Source organism: Pantherophis guttatus, chromosome 2, assembly GCF_059756535.1.
Source record: "Pantherophis guttatus breed Tessera chromosome 2, ASM5975653v1, whole genome shotgun sequence".
NCBI classification, from domain to species: domain Eukaryota; kingdom Metazoa; phylum Chordata; class Lepidosauria; order Squamata; family Colubridae; genus Pantherophis; species Pantherophis guttatus.
In genome coordinates this window covers 28,748,725-28,764,972 of record NC_142064.1, presented here as the reverse complement: position 1 = coordinate 28,764,972, position 16,248 = coordinate 28,748,725, and the positions used below count along the sequence as shown (strand labels likewise).

The window sequence follows — 16,248 nt, the reverse complement described above, 5'->3', positions numbered from 1 at the left end:
GGGGAAATAGTTACATCTTGTATAACATCTTTTTCTGTCTTCTAGCACTGACCAACAGCGTAGCTACAGTCTGCCATTCTACAGATGTGAACTCAGAAGACGCCTTCCCACCTCTGGACAGTTTGCCCCGAACAGCAGTTAATCATGTGCCTGTCGTAACAGAAGATTTGCTTAACTTGCCTAGTAATGGTGAAAGTGATTGTTTTAATTTATTTGAGACTGGATTTTATCATTCTGAATTAAATACCATGAACATGTGCGGCGACGAATCTGAAAGGCCTGCCAAGAGATTGAAAATGGGAATTGCGGTCCCAGAATCCTTCATGAATGAAGTTTCGGTGAACAACTTGGCTGTTGATTTTGAGAATCATACACATCATATTACCAGTGCCAAAATGGCAGTCTCGGTAGCTGACTTCAGTAGTCTATCGGCAAATGAGACAAATGGCTTTATCAGCGCCCATGCGTTACACCAGCACACTGCCCTCCATTCAGAATGAATTCAAGCAGCAAATTAAAGACAGTGAACACTGTTGGTAGTTTGTGGTAAACTTGATGAATTAATCAGGTTTGCTTAGTCTTTCACTGGAAGTTTGAACTATATGACATCAGTGATGTCTTTATGTACAGAACTATATCTTGATTTATCAAGAATAATTTCACTTTTTTTCCAATCCATAAATGTGGAAACTTCATATAATATCTAGCAGAGTTCGGGACTAAGAGAACTATGTGGTGCAGCTTTAAGCTCTGCTTCCTTTCTTTTTAAATCCGTAGAGAGACTGCTGTCTCAAAACCAGCACAGAAGTTCTGAACTTAATAGAGTGGGTTTTTGTTCTAGGTTGCTTCTGCCCTAATGGATGCAGTGGAATAACATTTGTTTACAGGTACCAGTTCTGATCCTTGCTTAATGTAGCATTTAAAAAAAAAAATCAAAAGCAGGGAAACATTTCTTTAATTTAAACTGCACAACTACACAAGGATATTTTTAAATGGAAGCTTCTGTCATCTGATATTAAACCAGAGCACTTCAGTTTATAAAACAACAGATTCATCTTGGTGGATACTAGCACAAAAGACAGTAAGAGCAAAGTCTGAGGACAAGCTTAGATGCTCTTATAACATTACAGGCCACGGCTACCTTACACAAAACTAGTTATACTGTCCAAAGGTTTTGTGTACTTTAATGTATTGGCTGAAAAAAATGTGTGTTGTTCGAGCTGGGGTGGGGGATATCTATACTTCTGAGAAATAGAATCTGAAAACATCAAGTATTATCTTAACACTGCTTAAAGCCACTAAGAATGATACAATTTGCTCACTCCACTAATGAATTACATATTGGGGTTTGTCTTTACTTCAGAACATGGCAGTTCAAAATAGCATGAAAATTTCTAGACTAATAGATGGTGATGATGCAATGGATCTTTGAATCATTTTCAGCCATTAGTGTAGTTTTCTTCCTGGATTATTCAGATTTAAGTATATTAATATTCCAGAGAGAAATCTTTGACAAGATTGTTCTGTGTTGAAGGATTTGTGAAAGTTCACTAAAGCTTTGGTTATCTATTATAAAACTTGCCAATGTTACACTGACACTTATATATATTTAATTTTGTTACAACTGATTTTAAGGTATTTTTTTTTTCAGTGTTGATAGTAAATTGCTTCATAGTTGTATATCAAAAAAATGACACCTTAATAATTCAAAAGGAGTGTACTTTATATTTCTACAGACTGTATTAGCTTCTTGAATTTGAGCAACAGCAGAGTGCTGGGAGTCACTATCAAAAGTTTTTGAGTTTCTCAAATAGCACATTTTAAGCATTCTAAGAATTTAATTATATTAATTAAACCACATATGTATGTTAATGGTGATCTGTTGTAAAGTATACATCTGAAACCTGTCAGTCTAATACAGTACACAATAATGGGTAGCCTTGGCCCTTGGTCACATTCTGATCCTTTCAGTCAAATTGTCAGCTTCCTGTTGCTGTAATTTGTGCTGAATGCTGTATCTTGTGGGGTTTTTCTCTTATTCAACACATCTTATTTAATTTTGTAAAATACTGGCCATATTTTTTCCTTTTGTTATACATTCATGTTTATGGGTTTTTCCAGTGGCTGGTGTGTATAAAAATCATCACACAAAATGTATGAATGCTTATACCAGTTGCACTTAAATGAACACACCCATTCTCATCAACTGATGCAGTACTATGTTCAGTTTATCTATGCATTGCTGGGGTCTTAATGAAGACCGAGACAGTCTAGTTTCTCGTCTAAAGTTTTGATTGTCAGCAAGTTAAATGGACACTTTAGTTATTTAATAAAGACTTTTGACCAAAATTCTAAAAATGGTATGAGAGAACAATGAATTCTGGCTAGTTTTAATAGATTTTTAATTGCTGATCTAATTTAGCCTATTGGCTAGCTAGCTGGTAATGTTTACTTTTAATTCCTTGTTAAAATGAGGCAATAATTTGCAAGATTATGTAAATATGTACATTCTGCATATCTTTTTAGATATCTATTTCAATATTTTCTGACTACTTCTGTGTATAGTAACATTTTGTGCATGCTTGATGTGACATTCATAAATTTGTACCACTATGACTTTATTCATGTAAAATAGCTATTTATTGAATTTTTCTTTTAAAAGCTGGACTTAAAACTGTTTCTCTCTATTTTAAACACTTTACTGAAGAAATTGTTACTGTTTATTAAAAGAATTGCGTTTGAATTAGAATGAAGCTGGCTAAATTGCAGCTATGTAAAAATGACATTGCATTGATTCATTATAGGTAAAGCACAATTCTTCTAACAAACCGTGATGACTTCTTTGTTCATTGCTGAGTATATTCTCTGTTCTCCCCTGCGCTCAATCCATTTGTATAAACCAAAAATCCATGGTGGGCTCTTGCAGTTTGTAGAAGTATTGCTTACAGGAACTCCAAAAGAACATTTGATTCACTTGGATGTGCAATTGGTGCTGCAATAGAGCAATACTTCAACTTTTGTTAGCCATTTCATCCTCTCATTGATAGCTTTTTAAGTGTTCCTTTTTCTTCTTTATAAAGACAGGCCAATCTTACCTACAGACTGTGTTATATTCTCCGAAGTACTGAACTCTGTACTGTTAGATTTTGTGCAGTTTTTCTTTGGAAACCAATAATCAGATCCATGTTAAGTTCACATCCAGTAGTGCATTAGTGATACTATTTAATTGAAACAAACTCTTTGAATGTAAATTAGTGGATAGCCTAACCACTAGAAGACTGGCCAGTATTACAAGCACAGTGTCTATAAATGGGAAAGTAAATGTGCAAATAATCATGATTACAATTTCCCATGGCGGTGAAGTATTCTAATTATTGCTTCAGGCCAGTTAAGGACTGCAGTCCACCTCTAAGAAATCAGTCATGTCCATATTTACTAGGTTCAAATTGCTTCACCCTGTGCATAAATTAGTGACAATCGCAACCAGTTTTAGTATCTGATGCTTAAGAGGAAGTTGCTATTGTCGCATTGGTTTTAATATTTGTACATAAACACTTATTTTTTTTAACATTATTTTGTATTTGTTGTACTTTAATATCTGGTGTACAGTTCCAGAAATAAATGTCTGGAAACCCTTTTTCTCCTATGAAAGTTTTCCTCCTCCTGCAACATTATTTGTCCCTTTAGTATGTTTGGACAAAGATTTTTTAAAAGAGTTATCAAATACTCCATTTGCAACTGACAAATGGAAACTGAATGACAAAACCTATATTATTACTATGGAAAAGAATATGGGGAAAAGAAGGTGCCGCTTGCAAAAAGGATCAATATGACCTGTTGTTGAGAAGAAACCGAAAACAGTATTCCAACGGATCTCTGTATAGAAAGGAACATTCCTTATTGATCAAGATGGCTTTATTATGCTTATATCACATTTTACAGAAGACCTTCCTGCGCCATGACAGTTAAGCATAACGGTAGATCCATGTTATATCTCTTAAGAGTGTTACAAACATGATAGTCCTTGAGAATGATAGCAGTCTGCTAACTTTGGTTTTGGGGTTTGTTTTTGTTTTTTTGTTTTTTTGGTAAGTGCAGCATCTTATAGATTAAAGCAGGGGTCTCCAACCTTGGCAACTTTAAGACTTGTGGACTTCAACTCCCAGAATTCCTCAGCCAGCACTGGCTGAGGAATTCTGGGAATTGAAGTCCACAAGTCTTAAAGTTGCCAAGTTGGAGACCCCTGGATTAAAGCATTCGTAACTACTAATGTGTTGCAACACTACCTACCCAAAGTTTAACTTGCTATAATGAAATTTCGGAACAGTAGGAGTAACACCCACTGTAAACTTGTTGTACCACTTGTATTCACACACACACACCATGGGTGTAAGGAGTCTTTATTAAGGCTTGTAAGACTGAATTGTATTCCTCAGCAATTACCTGTAATGGCACCAGTTTAACCCCAATGAATTCCACAGGCTACCCAAATGAAACCAACACCAGTCCTCAAGGCAAGTCCAGTCCACTAGGCAAAAGCAAGTTCCCAAGGCAAAGGCAAGGCAAGGGCAACAGCTGAAGAGACACGATCCGAAGTTCAAGGCAAGAGCACATAGCAAGGAAACGAACACATTCCCAACATCGCCTCCATCTATCTGCTGTGCTAAATAGCCAGTTTCTAGTGCATCCCATCAAGAGAGAGGGACTGCTTCCTCATGAGTAATCAGGCTGACCTTCTCTGCTCCTGCCTTTTCTCTGCCCTACATGTTCTTGGATCAGGTGAAGAAGGCAGTTCCTCTTCCTCATCACTCACTGGCTGCAGCTACATGCTTTCCCAACCTGAAGCCTCAGGGTTGTCCTGCTGCAGCTGTGCTTCAGCCAAATCCCTTTCAGACAGCTGCTTGGAGCCACTGACCAATTCACCTCTAGGCATGCTTGGAACTGGTTCATCCTTTTCCTGAGCTGACATCTGGAGAAGTATCTGGAAGCGTCCGGGGAAGTCATCACATAAACATATTCCACTTTTGTTTTCTTTGCATGGGATGTATATGTTTGTTGACAAGCTATAGTCTCTATAGATTCTCTAAAAGTGTCCACTGAATTGTAATTTATAATGTGATAGAAGGAATATTATTAAAGTAAATGGGATGTAATCATATACCTGAAACCCAAAACACAATAAATCCCTGCTTTATACTATTATATACATGATTTTTTAAATAAAAAGCTGAACAAATGTATTGGGTATTCTTGGGTATTAGCAAAGAGGTAAGCTTCATTAACTTTAATGGGAATAACATCAAGAAAAATGTAATAAGATTAGAGTCTAAAAATATTGAAGTGGACTTCACAAATATATGGACCAAGCAATTTATTTCTGAGCTACAAAATTTCAAAATCATCATCTTTATAATGATGCATTTGCAATGCAAATTGGTAAATGTGCAATAGGTAGTACTCTGTATCAAAAAACATTCTACAGAAAATATAGATATATCAACAACTATCAACAATATTAATTCATTGCAAGGGCGGTATTAATGTAGTATTTTTCAGAAATCTACCTAAATCCCATAGCTTTAAAAATAGTTAAAAATGGACACAAATAATATCTACTTTTAACAGCTTTGTTTCTATGTCTTCTTAATGTATCAAAATCGATCTCAAAACTCATTTATTTGAAAGCAAAGTGTTTATTTACTCATCTAAACCTTTTCTGTGTAGAATTCCAAGAACTGCTGATGAGAATAAGGATTCAACTGTAATTAGTTTCTGCAGATATAAGTCTAGACTCTAGAGCAGTGATGGCTAACCTTTTTGCCATTGCGTGCCAGGAGAGGGGAGGCGGGGAGGGTCGCGCGCGCACGTGCCCACACGCATGAGTGCGCAATCCCTCCCCCCCGCTCCTGGCACATGATGGCCTGGTAGGCCCATTTTTCTTTCTTACCTGGTTCCAGATCCTCTCTGTGTATCTGGGAAGGGCGAAAACAGCCTTTCCCACTCCCTTGGAGGCCCTACGGAGGCTGAAAGGGCCCTTTTCCCAACTCTCAGTGGGAAAGGAAGTGACATTTTTTGCTGTACCCAGCCTCCAGAACCTCTCTAGGAGTCTCTAGGAACCTCTCTAGGAGTCTGTAGGAGCCTCTCTAGGAGTCTCTGGAGGCTGGGGACAGGAAAAAACATCACTTCCTGTCCCACCGGGAGTCGGGAAATGGGGCCTTTCAGCCTCTGTAGGGCCTCCAAGGAAGTGGGAAAGGCTGTTTTCGCCCTTCCCAGATACACAGAGAGGATCTGGAGCCAGGTAAGAAAGAAAAACGGGCCTTCCCCACCCCGCCCCCAGGCCCTCCAGAGGCAGGAAACAGCCTGTTTCCCTACTTCTGGTGGGCCCAGAAGGCCCGAAAATCAGCTGTCCGGCGCGCACATGCGCCCCAGAGCTGAGCTGGTGTGCCTACTATTATGGCTCCACGTGCCACAGGTGGCACGCGTGCCATAGGTTTGCCATCACGGCTCTAGAGGATGGATGGGGTGAGACTTCCTGTTTCCAAAGACTTTCAGGTGCAGCCTGCAAATGGATTTGTTATTTCTGTTTCTGGGTGTGAGACATAACATAATTTTTCATAAAAAAGTAGTAATCTGACATATATATGGGCTTTTTTCTTGCTGGCTGGCAGAAGAAAAAAGCCCAAAATCGAGTGGATGTGACTCCACTGAGCTAGGGCTGTAGAAAAATCTTGGTTACGTAGGAAAAACCTGGCTAAAAGAAAAACACACATAAAACCTACGAAAAGTAAGAAAATAGATATTGTACCTTTACAGGGAGGATACATGAGATGTGGGTGTGGCTTACTGATGATGGCTAATGAGCCAGAAATAGATCTATATAAGTCTCTCACCAGGCAGCATAGGGCAGCATAGGGCCTGCTGGCTGCCAGAAGAAAAAAGCCCAGAATCGAGTGGATGTGACTCCACTGAGCTAGGGCTGTAGAAAAATCTTGGTTACGTAGGAAAAACCTGGCTAAAAGAAAAACACACATCAAACCTACGAAAAGTAAGAAAATAGATATATGTATATGTATATGTATATGTATATGTATATGTATATATATATATTACATATCAAGTCTATAGTACAAACATTTCTTTGGTTTATATTTTTTAAGTTAACTAAATGAACAAAATTATTTTAACAATAGTAAAAGAAATGATAAAGCCATTCAAAATCCAAAATATGAGTGTGTTAAATCCGATACATTTAAAGGACAACAGAGGGAGACAATGAACAACTTGAAGTCTCTATGCTGGACTCAGGTACACTGGGGAACTCGTTTATTTCAACTCTTGTGCTTGTACTGGTGTTTGTGTAGCAAGCATTTCCCAAATAAGTTATGTCCCATACTAATCCACAAAGTTTAAATTTCAACCAAAGCTTTCAGATAGCTATCACTATTTTAAAAAACCAACAAGGTTGACTTAGTAAATATATAGTGGAAGGCAGGACCTAACTCTCAAAACTTTTGTACCAAAAGTTTTGTATCTTCAATAATTATTTGTTAAAGGATACCACATTTGGTTTAATTACTGTAAAAATCCATAGTTGACCATCAAGATATAACTGTGTAATAGTTTGAAAAAAGTTCTTCTCCTGGGCCAATGTTTCGGAGAGCTACCAAAACCACACATCTCAAGGGCCTGCAGATTGAATATTTCAGGAAAAGAAGTTGGTCTCAATGGTGCATTGATATTTCTAACAACACAAGCAATTTTTCCTCTGTTACAATCTTGATAGATCCTACTTCAAATATCTGAGAATGCTTAACAATTTAAATTATTAAATTATTCCAGAAATATTCAAAAATACAAATTTCTCACCTTTCTATTTCATGGCTGAAGTTTATGTTTGGAAGATACTGTTTAAATTCTACAGGAAAACATTTAGGTATGTTCAGTTCCTGATAGCAAACATTTGCTTCTTTTTCTGATGGAAAAAGAGAAATACCTTAAACGAAGAAGAGATGCCTGTACATTAATATAGCTCTGAATTTATCCAAGTAAACAATCCCTTTACTATCTAAGCCCTTCTGCAGGAGATTAGCACATTATTCTCTGATACAGAATAAACCTCCCCTATTTGCAAACTATAAATGGAAACACAGAGACAATATTTTGGCAGACTGACAACATGCATAGCAACTTCAATTTTTAAATCTAACTAAAGGAGAAAAATTGGTCTTACCTGATGAACAATTATTAACATATTGTCCCACAGCCAACGGATTTTGAATAGCAGTTGTAAGCCAAAAGACATCACACATTTTTAAAGGACCAATTTGATCTCTTTTGCTGCATGACCTGAATAATATTATAACATTAGTCACATCATTCTATTTTTATTTTATTTATTTAGGAGATTTATATTGCCACCTATTGGCACATGGCAACTCAAAGCAGTTTACAAGAATATAAAAACATCATATAAAAAACAATAAAACTAATGAGAGAATCATATATAATAAAATAACCCTCTACCCCCCACCCCAGCAACAACACATCATACGAGCCATTTAATGGGCTCCATCCTGCTCTGCATTCCCCAGGCCCATTGGCAGAACCAGGTCTTCAGCGCAGTGGTGGGTTGCCCCCAGTTCGGACAGGTTCACAACAACCGGTAGTAAAACCAGCAGGAGGCCCCGCCCACTCCCCGGATGTCATCATCAGTGATTTGCGCATGTGCGATACCCTTGCGAACCGGTAGTAAAGGTAAGTAGAACCCACCCCTGCTTCAGCACCTTCTGGAAGAGGGTTAGAGTGGGGACCATTCTAATCTCTGGGGGAATGATGTTCCAGAGAGAGGGAATCACCATGGAGAAGGCCCTTCTTCTGGATCCCATCAGATATATCTTCCTAGGGGATGGGACCTGCAACATTCCTTGCCTCCCCGCTCTGGTGGGTAGGGTAGATGTGACAGGCAAGAGACGGTCCATCAGATAACCTGATGCCAAGCCATTATTGCTTCTTGGACAGTTACAAATTTACATTCACTTGCTAGAGCTGAATTACTGTCCCCCAACAGCCATACATCCTGTTCAATGGTGGAGCTAAATACTTGTTTCTGCAAACTATAGTAGAGATAGTATGATACTAATGACTTGTTTTATATTCTTTTAAATTAAAAGAACGAGAATTTGTAATTCTGAAAATCTGCAAGACTAGAATAATTGTCTTTTTTGCTGGTCTCAAAATGCTGAGTACACAGGCAAAACATGTACTCAGGTCAAGCATCTTGACCATCAGATGAAGAGAGCGCAAGAAAGGGCATTCAGTTAGTGCCCTACTCTGAACTGCCACTATGGTCCCTCTCCACCAAAAAGGAAAGAAAATAACATATAAGAGCTCCTGTCATTCTGTAATTTTAGTATATCCTGTAGAAATCAATACAAATAGCATTTTATCCACCAACTACCTGTTATTAGCAATGATCCTGGCCAGAAATTGCAGCACCAGGAAATATGTGTAAGTGCTTTATTTGTTTGCTTAAATGTTGAAACACTTAACAAGACACATACACGTAATACAGATTACTTTATCAGATCCTACTGATTATTGCTTGATTATGTGCCATCAAATCTTCTCTAGGATGATCTGTTCCAACCTGGTCCTTTAAGCCTTACAACAATGCACTTATCACCACTGTAATCAAATCCATCCACCTTGTTGTTGGTCATCCTCTTCTTTCTTTCCACCTTTCCCAGCATTATAGCTTCTCCACAGAGCTAGGTCTTTGTATAATGTGTCCAAAGTATGATAATTTGAGTCTGGTCATTTATGCCTTGAATATTTCTAACATTGGCATTGTAGTTTCCAGTAACAAGCAGCACATCTTGCTTGCATGTCTGTCAATTTCAACTTACATTTGAACGTTAAATTCATCAACCCCTTTTTCTGCATTAGTGGTTGAGACATAAATCATAAAATTATGCTTGGTTATAAGCTGCCCAGAGTTATCATATGGTAAGACAGGTGGCCAATATAAATAAATTTAGACAATGCCCTACCACAAGATTCTCTAATTAGTATTAACCAGTTGTTCTTTGCATAATAGCCTGGTATTGTCTTGAATAACTTTTTCTTAATTATGTAATTAATACCATTCCTTGGTTTGGTTTGGTTTTTTATGTCTGAGTAGAAAACAATTTGATCTTCTGGTTGAAAGTCTCCAATTTTAGTCCAGCTCAATTCACAAATGTCAATGGAGATTCTCAGTCATCCAGGTCATAGTTGTCCCAAAGGTACTTTTTCAAGAGGCAATTGGACTTTCTAATTTTTCTTCAGCAGAGCTGAAGAAGCTTCTTGAATAAGAAGCAAAACATCTTCAAAGAAAAAACAGAAAGTCCAGTTGCCTCTTGAAAAAGCACTTTTGGGACGATCTCAATTCACAGTTACCTAAACTGCTGTCAATATGTAGTATATTCAGTTTTCAGCTGTGTTGAGCTTTCCTGTTACAACTCTAATTTGCGGATTTAAATTTTCTTTTTCTGCAAGGCAAAATCCGCAAATAGATATCCCAAAGGCTTTAATTTAGTTATTTCATACACAGTTTGTATTCTGAAAATCCACAGCTCTTCCCCAATAGCATATTGAATACTTACTACCTGAATTTTATATGGTATAAACATTAGAAATAATTATTAATTCTTCTTTATTTATATCAATATTTACTCAATGCTATTATGCCTTACCTGTATATAGCCTTTGAGATTCCCCTATTATTTCCATCAATAAGTACACCATCGATACACCTAAATATAAATGGATTGCCAATGGATTGAAAAAATATGGGTTCATGATTTTCATAGATTGTGCCTGTTTTTTAAAAAAAGCAGTTATTTTAGATCCTTATGTATATATTTCTTAGCTATATGTAATGAATTATAGTTATTCTTCAATACAGCAAAATCTTAACTTTTGTCTCAATAGCATATTCTTAGAATTTTGACATGGATTAAATACCATTTTACTTTATTACAATTGCTGAATCACACCTATTTCCAAGGGGTTTTTGTACATGATTTCTGAGACTCACTAAGCTGAAGAGTAACAACAGTTCAAGAAACAGTTGAATAAGGATTTGAACACAGGTTCCTGCAGTGAAAATCTGAGTATATGAGTACAGGTTGTCCTCAACTTACAACAGTTCATTTAGTGACCGTTCAAAGTTACAATGGTCCTGAAAAAAAATGACTGTTTTTCACAGTAACAACCATTGCAGCATTCACGTGGTCATGTAAAGAAAATCTGAATGCTTGATTCATATTTATGAAGGTTGCAGTGTCCTAGGGGTCCTGTGATCACCTTTGAAATCTTCTGGCAAGCAAAGTCAGCGGGGAAGGTACATTCACTTAACAACTGTGTTACTAACTTAACAGCAGCAGTGATTCACTTAACAACGGTGGCAAAAAGATCATAAAATGGGGCAAAACTCACTTAACAAATATCTCACTTAACAACAAAAAATTGGGGTTCAGTTGTGATCATAAGTCAAGGACTACCAGTATCTGCCATGCCACACTGGTTTTATTTTATTAATTTATAACACTGATAATGTATAATACTAATATCATTAATGCCATCTCCCCGCCCCTTTCCCAAGGATTACGGAGCTGGTAGTGACTGCATAATAACAGGACAAAAGGGTGCTATTTTTAAAAAAGTACATATCATAATGAATTTGGGCCTGTCAGTATAGTATTGGCAAACCTAGAAAACAGAATCAAGCTGTTTTGAAAAACACTTTGGAAACACTTAAGCAAGGGATGTTGATTAGTTTGCAGGGCATTTGTTAACAGACAGCTACAAAACATAACAGTCCTCATTTACTTCAAGTTGGTAATGCTTAGAAGACTAAATAAAGGCATTGGACTGTTAATTTATATCAACGAGAAAAGCTGTTGTTTAAAGAGCTTTTAAACATATTAGATCCTAGTTCAGGGGTCTGCAACCTTAAATACTTAAAGAGCCATTTGGACCCGTTTCCCACAGAAAAGAAAACACCGGGAGCCACAAAACTTGGGTGAGCGTGGCTAACTCGATGTCACTCACTTCCACTAGTCACATGACACCCCCCCCAGCCACGCCTACCCAGCCGGTCATTAGGGCAGAGAACCAGTTGTTAAAAAACACCGGGAACCACAAAATCCTTTTGAAATATCTTTAGCTCCCCTCCCTCTCCCTCTCTCTCTGTATCTCCCTATGTCTCTCTCTCTCCCCCTCTCTCTGTACCTCTCTGTTTCTGCCCTGGCCGCTTCTCCATCCCCCACCATCGCCCTTACCTTCTCAGGCCAGGGGAGGAGTGACTGGGAGGGGATGGCGAGGAGCGGGGCCAGCCAGTGGTGGGATCACCTGACAGGGAGCCACAGCAGAGGGCCCAAAGAGCCGCATGCAGCTCCGGAGCCGCAGGTTGCTGACCCCTGTCCTAGTTCAAACTATGCCATTCCAAAGGTCTTAAAAGATCCTGGAAAACTTTTGACTTCAGTGTTGATGATAATGGATCCAATTACAACCCAGTGTGCAGGATTTGTAGGCTGGAATCCAGGACTCAATTCAGAAAGTGTTGAGTTCCTGGCTTGAAAACAGCTGTGTTGCTTTGTTAAGATATGAAACCATTAATCATCCTTCCATCCATCCACCCACCTACCTTTCCATCTATTCACCTTCCTAATTCTTCTAAAGTGTCTCCACATATAAACATTAAGTCAAGGATTAAACCTAAAGCTATGATCTGCTGCACCACTTGATGAATGAAATGTAAGGCGGTTTCTATATGAATTTATATGAAAATAATATTTCCATACCAGGATACATTGATACGACTGTTCCTTCTGGAACAAATCCTTTTGCTACAAAAACTCCTATTCCAGCTGACTCCAGTGAACTGGGTTGTCGAATAATGCTGAATCCTAGTGTACTGAACAGAACTTCTTCTGGATTAAGGGCTTTTTGACGTTCTTGATCGTTGTATACTGCTTTGGGTATTGTTTTGGACTGCACCGAGTATATTTCTGGATATTTTGATTTAATTTCTGGAATTACATTCAAAAGGCACATTTGTCTGTTCAAGTCATTTACAAATAAAGATCTAAATGCTGTCAGTAATGTTTGAAGGACATTTTCATCAGAAGCAATTTTGTCTTTAGATTCTTCTGGCACAAACCGTAGAGTCCTGAAGTAAGATAGGAGGAAGTAAAAGAATTGTCGTGGTTTAAAATTCCATAAATTTGTAGGGAAGGAAGCACACAGAAATATTTTCTTTCTTTTTTAAGAAAATTTTGTTAAATTGTTAATAATGATTATAATTTCCAAAACATGGTTTACTGTGATATCAAACAGATAGACAGGATGTCCACTCCTATACATCATCTAGGCCAGAGACCTTAACTGGATTCTCCTTAGCACCTGTTAATTCCTGCAAAGTCCTGTGTTCCCCCAACCCTGCCTTACAAAAAATCCTAGAATGGCTGGTCTGGAAAAATAGTTTGTAATCACAACTGTCTTGTGCTGAGATTCCTAGGCAAATGACTGACTTGCTGTCTCAATGGCTTGTGTTTCTCCCACCAGAGAGGAAAACAAAAGAAAAGTTTCAGTGCAGTGTTTTCCAACCTTTTCGGCTCAGAAAAGGCAGTGGTGATGGGGATGGTGGGGGAGGGGGATGGTTTCACGCACGCATGTTCACCCACCAGTTCGGTGGCCCTGTTCTGAATCGGCTGTGGCCCGGCACCAGGCCGCAGATGAGGGATAGGAGACCCCCTTGTTTCAGGAAAAAAAATAGGTACACTTATAGTTGTACAATTTCCAATTAGCTAAATTGTGATATGTGGCAGTTTCTCTAAATTTCAGATATTAACAAAGTTACTAGATGATGAAGATGATGATGATGATGATGATGATGATTTATTCAATTTATATGCTACCCAACTCCTAGTGATTCTGGGCAGCTTACAATTGTTAAAACGTTTTTAAAAACCCAAAGAATAATACCGAAACATTAAAAACAGCACAAGTCAAAGGGACGATGATGACAGAGGGAAGAAAAAGGAAGAAAGAGGCATCAATCATCCTGTCCAAAGGCTTGGAGAAAAAGCCAGGCCCTTCAAAATCCCAGTAGGTGGGGAGCAGAGAATTTCAGGGGAACCACATTCCAGACGGCAGGCACTGCTACAGAGGAAGCACATTCCAAGGTTCCAATAGGTGACATTGTTTCACTGCCAGAGTGAACCATTCAGACAGATACTATGGGAGAATCATAGCCTTAGTCAATGTAGCTAGTAAAGCAGTTGCAATTTACCTCTTATCTGCAACTTACTATATGCCTATAGTGACTAGAGTTCACAGATGTGAAATTACAATCCCTGGTCCCCTTAGGATGCACAAACAGTTCTGTTAGTCCTCTCTAGATATTGATGAGAGCAAAATGCCCACAATCCATATGGTAGTGTAAATTTGTTACCCTTTTCCCCCAAAATAAGGCATCCCCTAATAATAAGCCCAATCGGGCTTTTGCGCGCATGGCAATAAGGCCAAGGGCTTATTTCAGGGTTCAAAAAAATATAAAACAGGGTCTTATTTTCGGGGAAACACAGTAGCTATACAAACATGCACACCGTTCTCCCTGTGTTTCAACTCTTTTAGTTGACAGGTTATGATTAATTTGTATTTCATAAATATCAACTTTGCCTCCTACTGAGAAAAAGTAGGGATAAGGATCACTTCTAATGACAACATATTTCAAACAAAGAAGACTTTACTCATAAAATCTACTACTATACAACTGATGAAGTTGTAGGATATTGTAGGGCAATCCCCAATTTAAAACTGATAATTTGTGATCAACATATCCAACATAATTTTTTATAAAATAAAAATCTTTCATAAATCTGTTGCGAGCATTAGTATCCTAGTAGACAATAAAAATTATCTGTGTGTGAAAATATAAGACTATAATTCCCTACAACTTCACTCAGTATATTAAACCAAACATTTTCATCTTGCTATATTTATTAGTTTGCAAGGGAACCTAGAATCAATTCAAACGAGTCTTATTACAGGCACCTGTTTGTTAATTCAAAAATCACAAATGCAAGGTTGGAGAGAAAGCCCAATTAAGTTGAATGTGAACTGCTGTCAGTATAGAATTATCCTCACACACCACATTCAGAAATACTCCCTTTTGAGTTTTAATTACTCTTCAAAGTAAACGAGTTACTTAATTGTATTTATGAAGAGAACGTTTGCCTTTTTTAAAAAATCCATCATATATGGAGAGACGGGCGCAGGTTGTTAAAACAAAAATTTCGATCAGAAAGTGGAAATATTGGTACGGAAAAGAGAGAGAGGAAGGAAGGAAAGGAAGGAAGGAAGGAAGGGAAAGGGAAAGGGAAAGGGAAGGGAAAGGGAGGGCAGAAAGAAAGAAAGAAAGAAAGAAAGAAAGAAAGAAAGAAAGAAAGAAAGAAAGAAAGAAAGAAAGAAAGAAAGAAAGAAAGAAAGAAGCTTCGATCCGGTTGCAAAATTCTGGCGAAAAGGGGATGGCAGCAATGTGATCCTTCGGAATCCCGCTGCCCAGATCCCGCAGCCTTCCAACAGCGCCCGCAAGCAACCCGCATAGGGTATTCCCGGTGTCTCTGCATCGCTTTACCCTCCAGCGAGGCCCTTCGTTCTGCGGCCCGGGAGGGAAAGGCGGCCGCGCACCCTCGCCCTCACCTGCGCTTGTGGCGGAGATTGAGCGCGATCCAGGGCACGAAGCGGTACTTGTAGGCCTCCCAGCGCCTCCGCAACCCTCCTAGCATGGCGGGGTCGGCCCGGCAAACCGCCCCGCCGCCCGAAAGCAGCAGAAGGCGCGCCGCAGCGGACGAAATAAAAACGGGTGTGTGTTCTTGTGTGTGTGAACGTGCTCCCTCCAATCTCGAAGGCGGCACTCAATTTCTTGGGGGGAACCGGGGGGGGGGAAAGCTAATCTGCCTTTCGCCAATATGCTTCACCGTGAAGGGGGACATAACCCCCCCCCCAAATAAAAGCGCTTAATATCCCAACTCGCCCCTCCAGATCTGGGCCTCCGCAATTCGCGGAAAGAATCCTCCGGAACCAAACTCGACAAGGGCAGAGTTTCCCGGGACGTGTTTGAGAGCGGGGATGCTGGCCATCTCGGGTAGCAAGTTTGCGCTCTGGTTTCTGTGCCTGTCTGGGAAAAATCTGGGGCAGATC

The 16,248-nt window shown here is 38.8% G+C and overlaps 2 protein-coding genes across 36 annotated transcripts in view; one reads left to right on the top strand and one right to left on the bottom strand.

Moving 5' to 3' along the window:
• The window catches only part of MIER3 (MIER family member 3), a 27,242-nt gene extending 23,606 nt beyond the window's left edge, over nt 1-3,636 (top strand). For 29 of the 30 annotated variants that reach the window (XM_087885705.1, XM_087885699.1, XM_034440915.3 and 26 more), the window contains one exon: nt 46-2,828. In XM_087885705.1, coding sequence (XP_087741831.1) covers nt 46-500 — 455 coding nt within the window. In that variant the 3' untranslated portion in view covers nt 501-2,828. Of the gene's footprint in view, nt 1-45 lie in introns of all 30 variants that reach the window. The other variant, XM_087885700.1, reaches the window with a different exon arrangement.
• SETD9 (SET domain containing 9) overlaps nt 1-16,136 on the bottom strand; it is a 24,213-nt gene extending 8,077 nt beyond the window's left edge. Inside the window, exons 1-6 of one of the 6 annotated variants that reach the window (XM_034440925.3) lie at nt 15,748-16,136; nt 12,846-13,213; nt 10,734-10,857; nt 8,231-8,346; nt 7,867-7,972; nt 4,385-5,161 (exon numbers count right to left, since the gene is read on the bottom strand). In XM_034440925.3, coding sequence (XP_034296816.1) covers nt 5,134-5,161; nt 7,867-7,972; nt 8,231-8,346; nt 10,734-10,857; nt 12,846-13,213; nt 15,748-15,833 — 828 coding nt within the window. In that variant the 5' untranslated portion in view covers nt 15,834-16,136 and the 3' untranslated portion in view covers nt 4,385-5,133. Of the gene's footprint in view, nt 1-4,384; nt 5,162-6,847; nt 7,687-7,866; nt 7,973-8,230; nt 8,347-10,733; nt 10,858-12,845; nt 13,214-15,747 lie in introns of those variants that run through there. The other 5 variants (XM_034440924.3, XM_087885706.1, XM_034440921.3 and 2 more) reach the window with 5 other exon arrangements.
• Nucleotides 16,137-16,248: the final 112 nt, after the last annotated feature.